The sequence below is a fragment of the Parus major genome, chromosome 5 (genome assembly GCF_001522545.3).
Source record: "Parus major isolate Abel chromosome 5, Parus_major1.1, whole genome shotgun sequence".
NCBI lineage: Eukaryota > Metazoa > Chordata > Aves > Passeriformes > Paridae > Parus > Parus major.
Genome location: NC_031774.1, coordinates 19,042,119 through 19,059,442, shown reverse-complemented (window position 1 = coordinate 19,059,442; position 17,324 = coordinate 19,042,119). Strand labels below are relative to the sequence as shown.

The 17,324-nt window shown below is 38.2% G+C and overlaps 1 protein-coding gene across 5 annotated transcripts in view; it reads right to left on the bottom strand.

Annotated features, from left to right (window-relative positions):
• Positions 1-4,250: 4,250 nt before the first annotated feature.
• IFTAP (intraflagellar transport associated protein) overlaps positions 4,251-17,324 on the bottom strand; it is a 39,771-nt gene continuing 26,697 nt past the window's right edge. For 3 of the 5 annotated variants that reach the window (XM_015631947.2, XM_015631944.3, XM_015631948.3), the window contains 2 exons: positions 11,816-11,946; positions 4,681-5,323 (listed from right to left, as the gene is read on the bottom strand). In XM_015631947.2, coding sequence (XP_015487433.1) covers positions 5,174-5,323; positions 11,816-11,946 — 281 coding nt within the window. In that variant the 3' untranslated portion in view covers positions 4,681-5,173. Of the gene's footprint in view, positions 5,324-11,815; positions 11,947-17,324 lie in introns of all 5 variants that reach the window. The other 2 variants (XM_015631946.3, XM_015631945.3) reach the window with 2 other exon arrangements.

Below are 17,324 nucleotides of genomic sequence, written 5' to 3'. Positions count from 1 at the left end.
CTGTCCTTTTTGGAAGTGCTGTAAATGAGACAAATATTTCTGCATTTTCATAAGGCATTAAAATTGATTTCCATTTTAACTGTGGGGCACTGCAATTGCAAATAAAGTAGCTTGTCTATAAAAATGACAGCACCTTTTAGCACTTTCTTTTCTTCTTACAGACTTGTCACAGACAAGCACTAAAACCATTTTCAGTCTCATTTGTGGTATTTCACAACCCATACACCTGCAATGTTGGCTTTCAGTATCTTGCCAGCAAAACACAAGGTGCCACCTCCAACAGCCAGCAATCACTAACTTACCAAACTCACTGTCTTTTGAGATGTTCTACAACTTAACACCATTACAGAGAAAACTGTCTGCCTTGTTTTCCCAAGGGATGCACAGGCATTTAGCACCTGGGAGAGCTGCATGTGCCCAGGACAGCAAAGGCAGGCGGCTCTCAGGAGCCCGGGACAGCTGTGCTAGCCCACCTGTGCTAACTGACAGCTGGCCACAAGAAAGAGCTCCACGCTGGGAATGCCCTGGGCTGGCACCAGCACTCGGCGCTGCGGGCAAGGAGCTGTTTCCTGAGGCCAGCAGAACCCCCAGATGAGCAGGGGGGCCTGACTTGGCCTTGGGAATGCAGGGGCTGAGCTGCAGCCTGGGAAGGGGTGTAGTGAGCTCAGCCCAAGAAGGGAACGCAGTCCAAGGAATGTCTGCCCCAAGCCCCGTCAGCCACGTGTCCAGCAGGAGCACATCCACTGCTGATGTGACACGCATCTCTCCTGAACAGAGGTGAACAGGCACACTCGGCTAAACTGCACTGGAGTGTGCACGGAGCCCCAGCACAAGGCTACTGCTTCAGCTTTGGCAGGAACTGATTGTCCCACAGTCTCTCTGCAGGGCTGTGAACACTCGCACCTGGTGGGACCGGGCTACTGCTTAGACTCCCAAGTAAAACTGGAGGTAGAGGACAACAGGATATAAAATCAGCCTGCTATCCAAGCAGACACTTTTACACCAAATGTCTGTTTACCCGCACTATGATGTAAATGAAGTTGCTGAGCAACCAGGAATTTGGTCCTATTTTTACTTCTGCATTTAGAGTAGCATCACTGAGAGTCTACCTTTATAAGAAAGTGTATGTTTTTACAAAGGACGTCAGATATTTTAAAAACAACTCCAAGATAAAGCAAAGTCCACTTCCAGTCCTTGTCAAGATGGAGAAGGAAAAAACACTTTAAAGGAGGTCAGAATTTTTAGTAGTTATGTATGTAATCAAGTTTCATGATTTGCACAGGACTTGAAAATATATGTGATAATTTTGTTAAAGCAAAAAGCAATGCTCTAAGCACACACAACTACAAAAATAACCTGTGCAGTATCTGAACAGTTACAAGATTTTTTACATTTCATTTGCATTGGCTCTTCATTTAAATCTTTTCCCATAATGATAATGGGTCATATACATAACTATATATTCAGTGAAGTTAAATCAGGAATTGATTTGGCTCCATATACTTCCAGCTAAGACGGTAAATACCAGACTCCTGTCTGCTCTGTATGAATACAAATGGCCTCAGTGGAGTTCTGCCAGTTTATAGCAGCAGAAAATCAAGGCCAGAGGATCAGTCTTTTCCACAAGTTGTTTCCACACTATCTTTTTCATAAGGTTCTGAATTATCTGGTGGGTACTCTCCATACTAAAATTATTTTCCTTCAGTGGCACTGTGTGTATACAAGTGTATACCTGGATACCTCTGTGCGTTAATAGAAATATACTATGTTATACCCATAACAATGTCTGAGTCAGATTTGCCTGCACATCTTTTCATCTCTTCAGTCTTTATCTCATTCTTCCACATTATTTCAACAAATAATTACTGTTCCTTTTACAGTCATGAGAAATGAACATTAATCCTGAAATGTTAATAACCCTGAAATAACAATATCCATGCTTTCACCTCAGCCAACCAAGGAAACAACCCTTCAGTTTCCATCCCCAGTGGAAGAATTATTTTACTTCTCATAAATCTCAAGAGTTCCTAAAACAAATAGCACCTCCCCATAACTCAGGATCCATCAAGATTGTGGAGAGAAACACTCCTTCTGGCAACACCAAAAGTAGCCACAAGTTCAACACAGATAAGCTGACTGACTGATAAGGATGCACATCTCTGCTGCACTTTAAACATCAATGAAGTCATTAATACAAAGGGATTGGGGAGATGCATCACACAGCCTTCACTTCTCATGGGTTCACCCAGTATCAGAGATCTTACAGTTCAGAATCCTTCTAACTGTGGTAGGGAGAAAGCTGTTCTCTACTGCATCCCCTATATAGCCCCTAAGTCGATCCCAAGTAGCACTCCAATTTTCCTGTTCCATGTGAGAGTTTTGCCTTTAATTCTTTTGGAAAACAGGAAAAATGTTTAGAAAAGGCCATAAATAGAGAAGATGAATGTTCCTTGCCAGCCCCTGCTGAAAATATTAAATATTAAACAGAATACAAGCTACAAGAGGAAAATATATATATTATTCAGACTTCAAACCACCTCGCAAACACTAAAACAATTCCAGGTAACTAACTCCATGAGCAAGTATAAAATTTAACATGCACATAAAGTATGTTCTTAAAAATGACAACCTGGTAATGGCTAAGAGGAAAATATGCCTCCTCTGTGAAAGGTAACCAAATGAAAGGTACAAGCCAAAAACAACCACAGGGGCAGGCCAATAAAAATGTAATGTATAGAAAATGTAGCCTATATTACCCAATCTTCACTGTGATATTCATGCCTGTTAACAAAGAGTAAAAATCTAACTCATGAGTGGTGTAAATGTAAGTGAATTATTCCCGTTTCTCTGCGTAAGATGAATGTCACTAAAGAGTTCCAATTTTGTTGGGTATTCTGCAGCAAAGTGTTCCTTTATATCAAAGGAAACCATATAATGACTATACTGAATGACACTTATGGAACATAATAGGTACTCTGAACATTTGGTAAGAATCATCTGCTTATGAGAGAAGGAACTGAATGGCTAGATGTATCCCTAATGTACAGTGAAAACTGAAAATGAAATGAATAGAAAATGCACTTAAGAGATTCCAGAGCTGATGTGGCCTGAAGAGCATTATAAACCCCTAGATAAGTTTTCTCATTGACTCTACTGGCAACAGGATTCCCACAGGACTGATCTATAGTTTGTGTGACCCAAGCCTTTCTAAAAAAAACACACATAAGAAGCACCTAATTCACCTTCCACAAAGCCACAAATGTTCACCCTTATGGCTGATTCTTTGTCTGCAGGATAGCAAATTCAGTTCAGAGGGGTCTTTCAGACAGAAGGTTCCTTACTTTATCTTTGGTATATATACATATGTTAATGAGGTTGTCTCCCTTATTTTTCTGTTGAAGCTTTCAAAGGCTGACCTTGCTGTCATTATACAGCACTTCTCCATTTCATTCTCCCAGATTTGTTATGGAGCTCTTCCAGAACTTACTTCTTATCCTTCTGATTTATACACATTATCTGTGTCCTTCAGAAGAAGATGAATTAGATCTGTTCAGAATTTTTTAACTTTAAGGTTTCACCGGAAAACTCCAGTTGGATCTAAACCATTTAATTTAAAATACCTTGGGTCCAACAAAACACTTTATTGAATTGAAATAAATTCACATTAAAAAAAAAGTTTCAGAAAACCCAGCAGAATCTGCTACACATCCAATTGCATAGTTAAAACATTTTAACTACAGCAAAGGCATCTTTTTGAGTGTAGGTATTAAAATAAATTTTCATTATCTTCTATCAGCAAGGTCCTATACAAACCAGTTCTTCTTTACAACATACTTGTAATTTTGTATCAGTCTTCTTAACTATCTTCTGTGAGAGTTCGTTCTTTTCTGGTTTTTTGGGGGGTTTTTTTGGGGTTTTTGGGTTCTTTTTTTTGAATCTCACTCTTAAATTATATCCCCTAATCAAGGTAAATACCACTCATCAAAACCAATCCTATTCAAATTTCAGTGGAGCATGATTATGATTTACAAAATCACTGATCCAGAAAATCTCCTTTGGAACATCAGAAAACCTTTCTTTGCTTTTATAAATTACTGACAATGAAGCAGCCAACCAGCCACAGAAAATTCATCCACAGCCTTTGAACAAATCTATGGTTTGGTGCCCTGTCAGTCTGCTCAGGCACTCTTCCCATATTTGTCATGCTAATCACCCACTTCAGAAATAATAGAGAGAGGTCAAGGACAAAATGTTGGTCAGTAAACTTTAGTGAATGCAGTTATACCAGATAAGGACCAAAAATACAATTCAGCATTGTGATATTAAACCAAGCTTCAATAGCAAAGCTTCTGCAGTTAGCTGAAAACAAAGGACTCTAAACTCTTCAGAAAAGGAGCACACAGTACCTTGTGTCAAAGATACACACTGTTCTCTCCCACCCATATAGCTGACCTTTACTCAGCTCCAGCTTGCTCTATTTCAGTGATGCAGACTGTAAGCTATAAGCTGTTATTTGGAATCATCTGTGAAAAAATGTAAAATCTGACAGCCTTTCAATGCCAATTTCTTTAATGAATGAGATCGCTATTTTTTTCTCTGTGTGGAAGGGGGGGGTGGTTTGAGCAGTTGCTGTTTTAATTTTAGGAGTTGTACCATATGAATTTTGATCAACACAAAAAGTTTGTTGGAAACAGGAATATTTATTTTTTGCAGAACTAATCAGTTCTACAAATTTGTAAGAAATCAAAAGACAAAGAAAAAAATATTCCCAGATTTATTCACGCATGTATCTCTATATATTTAAAGAGTTCATAGACTTATTTGTCAGCTATTAAGAAGCTCTTAATTGCATTACTGAAAGAATGAGGTAAAAGGCAGCTTCAGGACCAGCTTGGTACTACTCAGAAACTGAGTCAGTAGCAGATATTAGCAAGAGTAGCCATGATGCTATTCTGAAATCCAGCAGCTTGTTTTGTTCCTATGGAGAAGTCACGCCAGCACACCTATCTTGAGCCAGTACAGGATCCAAGGCACCTTGACAGAATAAATCTTGGGATGCCATTTACTGGCCATGCAGATAAGAACACTAAAGGTACAACGAGGAGCTACATTCACCCCATAAAAAGGTCATTCCAACAGCCCTGCACGGAACAACTTTGACTCTGCCTTCAGCTCATGCAGATTTGACATCTGTACCCGTTTCCTCTTCAGACAACTCTAAAATGGCCTTCAGCTCAGCTTCAGAGAACTTAGGGGTCAGTGCCACATTGTCATAATCAAATTCTTCATCAAGTGAGAATGGTTGAACATCATCACCCAGTAGCTGTAATGAGGAAAAACAGATACATAAATAATATTGCTGCAAGTGATAATAAGGAAGCTCAAAATATAAACTTCTAATTAATATTTAATTAAACTATTTTTTTCTGAGTCTAACACTCTCAGCTGATTAAGCTCTTTTTAAGTAAAAGAATAAATTCAATTATTCAATTTGACCTAATTTAAGCCATTTAATGTGCTCCATTTATACTGTACTGTATCTGAATGAATATCATTAACTAATTTTGCTCAAGGCAAGGAATGTAAAAACCTCCCTTGCACACATCTATTATATTCCTGCCACTTGTAGCAGCAAGGCTGTGGGGATATGGACATGTTATATGCAGCTATGTTAAATTGCAAAGACAGATTCCGTATCGTCAAAATTCGGGGCATATTACATAAAGCTTCAGCATACATGCATCTGATACTAATGTAACATGCTTCCCAGAACACAGTTTCACTGAAGGAAAGGCCTGCAATAATGACACATAATCAATTTTCAGACTCCAATGATTTTTTCACCATCTCACAGACATGGAATTGACTGGTTTGCATTTCTTGCATGATGAACATAAGAAACTTGCTGCATTTGCCAATATGTGCTTTGTTGACATATTGTATAGCATTTCTGCATTGCTTCTGGTTGAAATATCTTAGAATAAACACTCTGCCTATAAAATAAAACAATGGAAACAAATAACTATGGCAGGCTCCATGCTGATAAGAAACTGCAGGGGGAAACGACATGAAAGGTTTATGGTAAGCAGTTTCATAAAATGAATTCCGGAGCAACACAGGAGACAGATCCTCACTATTAAAATTGTGTAGGAATGCTTCCTATCCCATGAGAAGTTAATATAAATTGTCTAGAAATGTGTTTCAAAGATTTCAGTACTTCAGCACCAAATCAGCAAAACATTTAAAACATATGCTTATTTTTTCAAGCTTCTGACAAGTCTCCGATGAAGCCCATGACTAGTGATGTATATAAAATTAAGAATACATGTACTTGCTGAAAAGCAGGAAGAACACTTCCTATGATCACTGCTCAGTTTAGAAGGCACAGTATCCTGCACAATTTGATGTGATATTTTGTAAGAAGAAGCATTGACACTGTTAATGCCATCAAGTCAGAGAAGTGGTAGCTGGTTTCCTCTCTGGTGGCTGAGTACTTGATAGACATGGCAGAGAGCACGTGGGTAGTATCTATATCCTTTATTAATAACCTGTAATGTTGCATGAATAACCAAGAAATAATTTTTCTGGTGTTGTATAATTTTATTAATCATCTATATTGCTCAGTTTTCTAGGGATCTGGCTTACATGTCGGAGCAGCCAAATAATCCTGGATGCAGATATGCAGACCATTGGCATTTATAAATGAGAAAAACTTTGTAGATAGAGTTGGTCTAGGAAACACTATTCATTCAGCACACAAAGATTATCTTGCTTATGTCCATAGACTGCTTCAGGTAAACCGTCATTAACTTTTATAAATAGCCCATTTGAAAAATGTTAACAGGAGATAAAGCCTGCACACAAACTCTCATTCCCACTAGAGATAAAGCCAACTCCTTGACCTCCTCAGCATACTCATGTTCATTTTCATCTTTTCCACAGAGCCTTGTTGAATTCCTTGTCAGTAAGATTACCAGCAACTGGGTAACAAATGCCAGCAGCAACCAGGGTTCTACTACCTGTCTTTCATTTGCAGAAATCCAAAGCACTCTTCTAAAATACAACGCAAGGCACAAATATTTTTCAGTTATTTTGGTGGCAGTTTTTTACAACATTGTTGCTGGCTGGAGTAGAGTTAATTTCCTTCATAGGGGCTGGCATGGGGCTGTGTTTTGGATTTGTGCTGAACACAGGGTTAACACAGAGATGTTTCTGCTATTGCTGAGCAGGGCTCACCCAGAGCCAAGGCCTTTTCTGCTTCTTGTACAGCCACAGTGTGAGGGAGCTGGGGGTGCAGGGGAGGAGACACAGCCAGGACAGGTGACCACACCTGACCAAAGGGATATTCCACACCACATGGTATGTCATCAGTGCATAAGGTGGGAGGAAGAAGGAGAAAAGGGGAGTTTGGAAGGATGTCCTCTGTCTACCCAAGTGCCTGTCACATGTGGTGGGGCCCTGCTCTGCTGGGGGTGGCTGAGCACCTGCTCACCCGTGGGAGGCAGTGAATTAACTCCTTGGTTTGCTTTCCTTGTGTGCACTGCGTCTGCTTTCCCAATTGAAATGTCTTCATCTCAAACCATGAGTTTTCTAGTTTACCCTTGTGATTCTTTCCCAGTCCTGCTGGTGGGGAGCAAGCAAGTAGCTGTGGGGCTTGGTGTCTGCCCAGGGTTAAACCACGACACACATCTAAGGTAACTGAAGAAGAGTTCAAACTACAGTAAGCCTTCAAAGGGATTTTACAAAAGTAAATCTATTTTCCTCTGTCAACAGAGTTACAGAAAGTATACACACATCCACTCTGACCCTGTCTTGGCCTTCATGTCATTCTAGGAACATTTTATGCAGACACAGTGAAATACTGGAAAAACTTCTGTTTACAAAACTCGACCCCAAAATGATAACTGAAATAAGATGCCAAAATAAAACATACCCGACTTCACCCTGTTAACGATTTCTCTGTTACCCACTCATTGCACATTTGAAAAGTTTATTCACACTGTATATTTATCAGTGTGCTTCATCTCTCAAATGAGTACTCAAAGCATTAGGGATTCCTTTTTTAATTCTTCTCCCAAGAAGCCATTGACTTCAAACTTCCATGAAGACAAGCAATCTAAAACTTATATACTGCAAACTGCAATTTTTTCTATGTCAAAAGGAAGACATTTTACGATAGAACACTGAATTCTCTGAGCTGATCAAGTTATTATCTTGTTATTTTTGCCTAAGGAGCTGAGAGAAATATGTGATTTTCAGGTGTCTAATTTAACATCTAATTGAAATCTTTTTGAGAGCTCTCTGGGACTAGAATCCTGCTCTATTAGAAAACTGCCAGTTTGCTTAAGGTTGCTTCTGTGATTTACTCTCTGAAGAAAAAAATCACTTTCATTTACAGTTCCTGCATGTCCAAATTAAAGGAGAGAAAGAATGTAATATTCATATTAATAACTCAAATATTTTGCTAGGGGTTGTTTTACAAAGTAATACTGTAAATAAAATACCTTAAAATTGACATTTTCAAAAGTCTATTAATAATTGGCAGTTCAGTTCTTTTATTAATCTGTGTGGAGTTACACTTAGGTGAACAGCTTGCCTCCATCCTTCTAAAACTTACATTTCTGTGTAATTATGGTACTCTATGATTTACTTGTTCAAATTATGTAAAGCTTGCATGTACACTCACCAGCGATTTCATTGCATGCTCAAGGGAAAATTTACTAGTTCACTAACAGTAAATAAAAAAATAAAAGTAAAAAAGAAGTGTGGGGGGAAGGCATATATGCTTTAATCTCATATAAGCCTAGTATATCCTGGGATAAAAAAAGTTTGTTTGAGCTTGGGGCACTGCACTAGAAGTCAATAAATCTTGGCCAGTTTTCCACTTCTGCTTCATCATTCTGGACAAGTCATTCAATCTCTGTGTCTTTACTGGCCTTTGAGAAGATATAACTCTTCCATCTTCTTTGACTTAGTCAATTCTGTCTTTAAGTTCCCCCGTCTTCTTGTTGCATTTATGCATAGCCTGTAGCAGAAGCAAACCTCAGCTGAGGCCTATCAGTAAAACTTTAGCCAAAGGAACTCAATGGAAGTTGTATTTTAGGGCATAAATGCTGCCATGCCACAGATTAAGATAAAATGACAGACATGCTAAATTCTTTTTTGAGTGCTCAAACTACAAAGGAGAATAGAAGGGCAGAATTCTTCTTTCCCAATCCCAGGCATACAAAAGTTAGGTTTCTAGATAGTCAATTAGCCAAGCCCAGTCCAAGTTTGTGGATGGAGATATATTACATTTCACAACAAATTCCTACAGCAAGTAGGATTAATCACTTACTGGAGTTGCTTATCTCTGCCTCTTGGTGACTGGAAGAATAAAACTACATTTAAAGCTGAAGTTAGGTGAGATGAATCCCACTTTGAATGCATGTTTATAGCAAGTGGATGGAAAATATGCATCAACTGCACTCATGTGTATGCAGAGAGTGAAAGAAGAACGAATAAAGACGCGAGGAAGCAGGCATTAAGACATAAAAATCCTATCATATCTTTTATGAAAGAATATATTAAGTAGAAATAAAGGAGAAAATAAATTTCTGGGTAGGGGAGGGAAATGTTCTGCGATAATGTACTTCAAACATAGAATGAATGCTGGCTCAATTTGCAGTGGCCTGTGGGAGGTCATGTATGCTCCGCTGCCAATATTGAAATCCTGAAATATAGTTATGTCTAAAGGAAGAAAAGAAAGATGAAGCAACACCGGTAGACAACACAAATACTTTGCTGTGTCATTCACTAAACCACTTCCTAACACCTTTTGACAGAAAAACATTTTCAGGGAGACAAGTTGTTCTTTAACAATTATTCAGGTTATAAACTGGGTCTTAGAAGAGCTTCTTTTTTTAAACTTTCCCTAGCAATATGTTGAGAGATACACAATTTACCCTAAAGTGCCTCACAAGTGTTTCCATAGCATAGACATTTGTCATCCTGCTATTTTTCATACAGAATGGTCTTCCATTCTCTAAAAAAAACCAATTAGGCAGCCCCATTATGTTGCCCTTCCCTAACAGATTTGTTTTGATGGACAGAGAACAGTCTCATTTTAAAGCAGAGATGTCTCCAGGGAAAATCTTTTTCTCTTTCTAAACTAGTCCTGCCATAAGCAATGCAAGACTTAATTTTCAAGGCAATGACAATTTGAAGCACTGAGGGACTTTAAAATGGACCTGTTCAGTCTTGACAGTTCTAAAAATCAGGCCACAGTTATACTTTCTAAATGAAGGCAAAAATATGTTTATAATTTAGGGGAAAGACTGTCTTCATTTTAAGTAGCCTGGCACCTACCAAATGGTTGTGAAAATTGTCTTTCTTCTTGAAAAATGCAGCAACTCATAGCCAATGTAATAATACTCAGTTTCTTTCATAACCCAAATTTCCCTCAAATGGAAATGAATTTTGCATGCAGTCGGATCTTTATCTATTTTTCATGAACTATAGTTTAAAGAATCATATGCAGTCCTTTATGAACACTGCAGGCTGCTACAACCCTCCTTCTTCTATACAGAAGTTACGAAATGAGAAAGCTATAAAACCTCATTCTAGTTTTTTGGGTGTTATTTTGTGTCCAATGGATATATCTAAGGGCAAAAACCTTGAATTATGTCAACCCTTAGGGAAAAGAGTGAATATTTTTATTCACAGAATGGTAGGTATTAAAGCTTGAAAGGTCATTTTAGAACATCTACTTTTTCCCAAAGCAGACTTGTTCCTTATAGTAAAGAGTTTATTGCAAGGAACTAAACACAATTGAGCCCAGGAAAGGAGGCACCATATGCAGTGCCATAACACCAAACCTTCATTGGTCACGCATCATTTATAAACTTGATTTAAGCCTCATGGGAACATCAATAACCATATGAAACTATCAAAACTGGCCACTTTAGCTGGAAGCAAACTTCAGCTTCTATTGCAATGATCAGGCAGGGGAAAAGAGCAGTGAAGAATTCTCTGCAATAGAAACACCCCCAAAAGTTAATGTTCACGCTGACTATTTGGATAGGAAGCTTAATGACTTAAAATAAGCCTGTGAGCAATCCACACCTTCTGTTGCAGTTTGAGAAGGACTGAATTTCTGAAGGAAGACAGTAATTCTAAATTAAAGCTTGCACTGACTGTGTCTGATTAAAAGGCTCAGAGGCCATAAAGCAAACCTCTCCACACCATATCCTAACAATGCACTTTCTTAACAGCATCTTGCAACCACTCATTTCCAAGGGACCAGATCTTAATTCTGACCACAATATATTCTAAAACCGTTATTTTTTTCTTTTAAGTATCATGTTAAAGGGATCATTCATTACCTCCCTGCTGCAGAAAATGGCTTCTATATTAAGCCAATGAGTATGCCCTAAGATCATGAGATCACTGGAAAATTAAATGGTCTATCATTCAATGTAGGTAAGGGTTGCTAAAAGGCTTAAAAGTGCAAGGGCTTACTTGAATATTCTGTAAGTTACACAAATTAAATATTAAAAAGCCCACATACCACTTGAAGTATTGAAGTACACATTTTGAAAATGTAAGGTTATATAGTTGCAGTGTGCAAAGATAAAAGAGTGTTTATTTCAATTCTTAACATATTTAAGAATTCATTATTCATTTAAAAATTAATAATTTGACTTGTTAACTCACAGCAGTTCCACATATTACATCTATATCCCTCTGTTCTTGTGGAGATAACAGTAGAAGCCAGTAGGAAAAATAAAAATACCCCAAACCCCGAAAGTTTGAATGAATACATCTGCCCTCATACCTCTTGGGCTTTGCTGTCTGATGGCTGGGGAACTGGCAAGTCTCTGAACTTCGGCTGAATAGGCTTTTCAAAGAAGGGTGTACAGCAAGTCACTGTCTCTTCCACCTCTCCTGGGAGAACTAATGACCCTGCTGAATAAAAAAGAGTCAACACTCCCACTCAATGCATAAATTAGCAAAATCCTGTTAAAATCCTATAGTGCTCAGACATGGACAGTAAGTAGCTTTTTAGTTAGGGTGTGATGTACTTATTTGTTTGTCATCATTAAGACAGATCCATGCAGTCCTGAGCCAAAATCTAGATAGTAATACTGTATTAAGGAAAAATCAAACTTGTCTCAAAACAAACATGTAGCTCTTCTTTCTTAAGGATTAAGGATTAAGGCTAAATTTAAAACTGGCTGCAGATGTTTTTATACACAGAGAGTGCTTGGGATTACATTCCTTTCTTTCAGAACAAAGATGGAAGGTCCTCAGCAGAGATGCCTGCAGTAGAAGTTATATATAAACACCTTGTCTGGCACTGATGAGCTGAGCAGGCTCATTCATTTTCTCTTTAGCTAGAGCTTCACCACCTGCACATTGGGCATAAAGAACCATTGCAAAGCATCTTAGTATAACTCTCACAGAGCATTAAGTAAAAATACCTGGCAGAACTATTAATATTGCCCACTACAGTGCCAGATGACTCTCTTGTCTAAAGGTATTTCATGGATGTTTGTTTCTCCCTGAGCTTTCCAAAAAGAGGTACTTGAGAGGACTTCCCCATACCTGGGATGGAGTGACATGTAACCTTTCCATATGGGCAGGATTTGTTCCACAGTTCACAAATGAACAGCTTTTCTGAATCACTTTTCTTTTACAAACTTCAGCAAAACATTCATACCGAGACCAGTGGGTTTGCATTCTGTGACAGATCAGGATATGCCTTAGGTTTAGAAATATCTTCTAACATGAATCAATCTCAGCTCTGCAACAGCACAGATGTGTCCATCATGTCTCAGTAATGTTTTTATGAAAGAACTTAAGGGGACCATATGTCTTGCATTTAGTCAAAGGATTATGTAAATCTACCTACTATTTTTTTCAGCTGATACACAAGTTTCTTTACAGTTTTATACTACATTTACATTTATCTTGTAATCTTAGAATAAATTTTCAAAGCATTGCTTAAATTTTACTTAATGGAAGCAACAAGAGAGTACATAGATCCAAGGTGAAACAGATGAAATGTCTATTTATCTCTACCTGCACAATTTTACCACAGTAGTGGAGTTATGGACCTCTCATTCCCCCGTGAGCCTGCACTTGAAAATAAAGATTTCCTAGCTAGGTCTTCGCAAAAAATCCATGATCAAATTCTTCATCTAGTTTTCTTCTGGGAATAGTGTTCTATTTAAAAGCCAGCAGGGCTTCGAATTGCAAAGTAGAATTTTCTTTTTAAAAGAGTTGAATTAATTCCCTTGGGTATTTAATTTCTGAATTTTTGTCTCTTGTTTCATGATTCACATATAAATCGGTTTATTTTCATCCCTATTCTCCTGGTTGTTTATGTTTAATTCCAGCCATCTAAGTGCTTTCAGTCCTTGTTTTCAGCATAGCATCTATTCCAATTCTGCATCAGTTATATGAGAAAACTTTCTGAAAAGGATAGCCAGTCCACAGGTATCTTGGGCTATGTCCACACATGCTCTGCAGCAGCTGCTTTTTTCATAATTTGGGTGAAAAGTATTTGTAGGATAGAAGGAAGATGTGAATGCTCATTTAAAGACAATGGCATCTTCCACTATTGTTTCAAACTTACAACCTAAATCCACACCCTTACTGAAGTAAGGCAATTCTGGACATCAAGAGGTTTTTATCACCTACTGATATAAACACTGATTACTTCTGCACTAAGAGCTTCTCCCTCTCAACAGACCAACCTGCTGAGAGATGAGAAGGAAGCACTGTTATGCAACAGCCTGGCAGTGACTCCAAAAGATAGCTCTTAAGAATTAGGACAACAGAAAGAAATTTATTTTTGCTCCTACCAAGAAGTGCTTCTCATACTCAGAATGTCAATTCCACATTTTAAGGCTTGTTAGTAATGCAAACAATGTTTCAAATTCCCTTCAATCAGCCTGTAAGAATGTAATCAACCCTTGTTTGCCAGTAGACATGCCAGAAATGAGCTTTGTCTCTCTCTATCCTGGCTGTGTGACAGCATATGAAAGTCTAATTGGTAAACGCTGCTTTCCCTGATTATGTTTAATAAAGAAACCCCTTCAGAGAGAAAAATTAGAGAGTTTTGACAGTCGTCCTTCTCAGTGGGAGCACCCAAAGGAACTCCAGGCTATTGTAAGTTCTAGCCAGTACCTCACAGCTTGTTTAGGCTGCTGCTACAGCACTACTGGATGATGATCCTAATTAAGCTGCTAATTATGTTCTCTGTGGAGGTGATTAATTAGCAACAGGAAAGCCTTGGATACTGCCAACGGCACCATATATAGAGATAACTGAACAGGCAGTGATAGCAAAAAACTGAGAAGACATTTTGAAATGTACCTCTTATACCATGAAGAATCAACTCCCTGGATAATATGGCTGACAATTTTACTCAAGTCCAGCATACTTTAATGACAGCATGTTTGGAAAGTGAACAATACTCTTTAGTCCCTCCCTACCACATCCCAGAAAATGATTACTAAATCTGCTGAGATGGAGGTTTTTTTGCTTATTTTGTACCATAGACATCAATTATGAGTATAGGAAAAAAAAATCTAGAGGCACAAGTCTGCTTTTAACTTTGAAGAGTGAGGAAGTTCAAAGTTTTGTCTATAACTTTACTGCAGCCAAATGATGCTCAGCTATATATACACTGACAGCTAGATATACACTGACACAGGTTTTACCACTTTCAGACACTACATTTCACAAAAATGCTGTTGATGGGGAGTTGAGAAGAGAGTGATAACAAAAAAAGCTTAAAAGCTAAATTTTGCAGTCTCCTCTAATTCTCATGCTTCAGGCTGTTAGTCCCAAAGAGCTGCCTAGTGTGAAATCATCTCAAGGCAGTGTTAAATGGATTGCAGAGACTGGAGAAGAAAAACAAGAAAGGGATTCACCAGCTGGGGAGGAGCCCCATACTTTAAAAAATCCTCACTTAACTCTGAATCCTCTTCCTCAACCTGATTTTTCTGGATGTAAGCATAGGCTCAAACTGTAAATGGAGAGGCACAGATTATGAAAAATAACAGATTTTTATATAATTTGCCTAAATAATTACTTAAATAATCAATAGTTATGCTTGGCCTCAGCTTCAAAGTAACTGAGTCAATCAGGTTCTCCTCAGAATCTGTGGGGTTACAGACAACTGGGACCTTGAAATTACAAGTTTGCAGTACTTCAGTGCTCCAAAATGGATTAGGATGAGACAATTACATCCTTGCCTATGAAGCCTCACCCACACATTTAATTAGTCCTGTTTTAATTTCCTCGTGTACTTAAACAACAGCACACCCAAGATCTCCAGACATTCTTTTACATATTTGGTGCTTTATTCAAATATTACCTATTATTATTGAGCTATACCTCAAGCCCTGGAGCAAGAAATTTGTAACCAGTCCTGGAAAGTCCTGTTGACAAAACATAGGCACTAGGCAGCATCCATCCTATTCCTGGAGAAAGCCTGATCCATCTCTATTGTTGCCTTAAGCTCCTTACAGTTAGAGATTAAATTCAGGGAGAAAGAGAGATTACAGTACACTGTGCCCATGCTGTCCCTACATGATGCATTAAAGCTATGGTTTAGGGCAGCAATTTCACTTTGCCAATTTACCGTGCCAAAGTCCCACAATACAATGCATTGCCCCTGTTTCAAGCTTTCAGCCCAGTGCCATCAAACAAAAACAGCTACAATGAATTTGCATACTGGCCAAATCTGTGGGCTGCTTTTCCTACTCGTAAGAAGCAGCCACATTCATTCACACCTTAAAAGACACTGAACTTAGCAAGATAAATTGGAGAAAAAAAAACACAAAAAAACCCTTCAATAGAATGACTCTTCCAGGACATCTGCCAAACAGCACTGGTTAGATGGGATGTTTTAACACCTACTTTCTATCATGCTTCTCATACTGTCATATTTGAGCCAGTTGCCCTTAAGTGTGAATATTTATTTTATTAATGCACAGTTCCTAACTCGGCTAACTGATCTGCCCTGTAAAGCTAAGTGAAGCACAGAGATATTGAACTGCCGCCAATAACAAGGAGAGATAAAGACTTGTTGCAATTACTAGCAAGGTGTGATAATTTTTACTGGATAAAATAAGCTATGATATTTTTAAGCTTGTTTTGACAATATGAAGTCTTAAATCAATCATTTGTTCTGACATAAGGTGGCAGCATTTAAAAAGGTCAACAACAGAATGTCTCTAACTCGTGTCATAATTTAGCTCATTTACAGACTAACTGGAATTCTTCAGAATTAATCTTTCACTAAGGTATTCACTAGGGATATTATTCTAGATTACTTTAATATTACAGACAATAGAAGTGACATAATTTTATATTTTAAATTGAATTTTGTTGCTATGGTTTCTACAGGACTAAGATTTTACCTCACTTAGTATGAAGCTATAGAGTGGATTTTGACAGCTATCAAATCATAAGTGCTATTTTCTGCACTTAGGAGTAAAGGGGAAATTTTTTAACCTGACTCAACAACTATCTTCACCACAGAAGCCCTGAGCAAGACCCAGGCTGTGGGTTTCCCCAAGTATAAATTTAGATGCTGTTCAATTTCCTTGCAGCATTTAGAAGGAAGAATTAATTTCTGTCTAGGCAGTGTTTCAATGTTATAAAATACAATCTAAAAGCCTAATGTTGTTGGTGTGCATTGTTGATACAGTCTCACTCTTGACTGAGGCAGTCTGCCTCAAATGAAGTGTGTTTTACCAGGGCTTTCCATATGTATGTGATTAACATTTACTCTTGGGCACACACAAATACACAGAAACGACCCAAAAGCTGGAGAGAGGCAAGGTCTGTCACAGTACTGAATGCACTGAGTAATCCCCAAGCTTAAGCAGAGCTCTTTTTCCTCACTGTTCTGCTTGGTATTTTAGCATTTGGCTCAATTCTCATCAACCAATTTGTGGCCTGTTTGGGACTAGAGATATCTAACAATACTTTAATGAAGTAGATATAGGCATTTCTCCTTTCATTATGATACAAGTGAAATGTGGGTTTGTGCTTCCACCAGTAAACTCCAGGGGTTTTTAAATAGATATTATCAGAATTTAAGACATAAGCATAGAACAGTGCCCTACAGGGGGGAAAATGGGCACATATGAACACTGCACTCTAAAGAAATCTTTGACATCTGTACCTGATCTGGGACTGCTGTTTTATGTTACTACCTCCTTTCTGAAAGGCTGGAGAAAGAATATTTGCCATAAACCTGACTTACACTGGTTTATTATTTTCTTGTGAGATACTGGAAGTCTCTAAGCCCTTGGACTTCACTG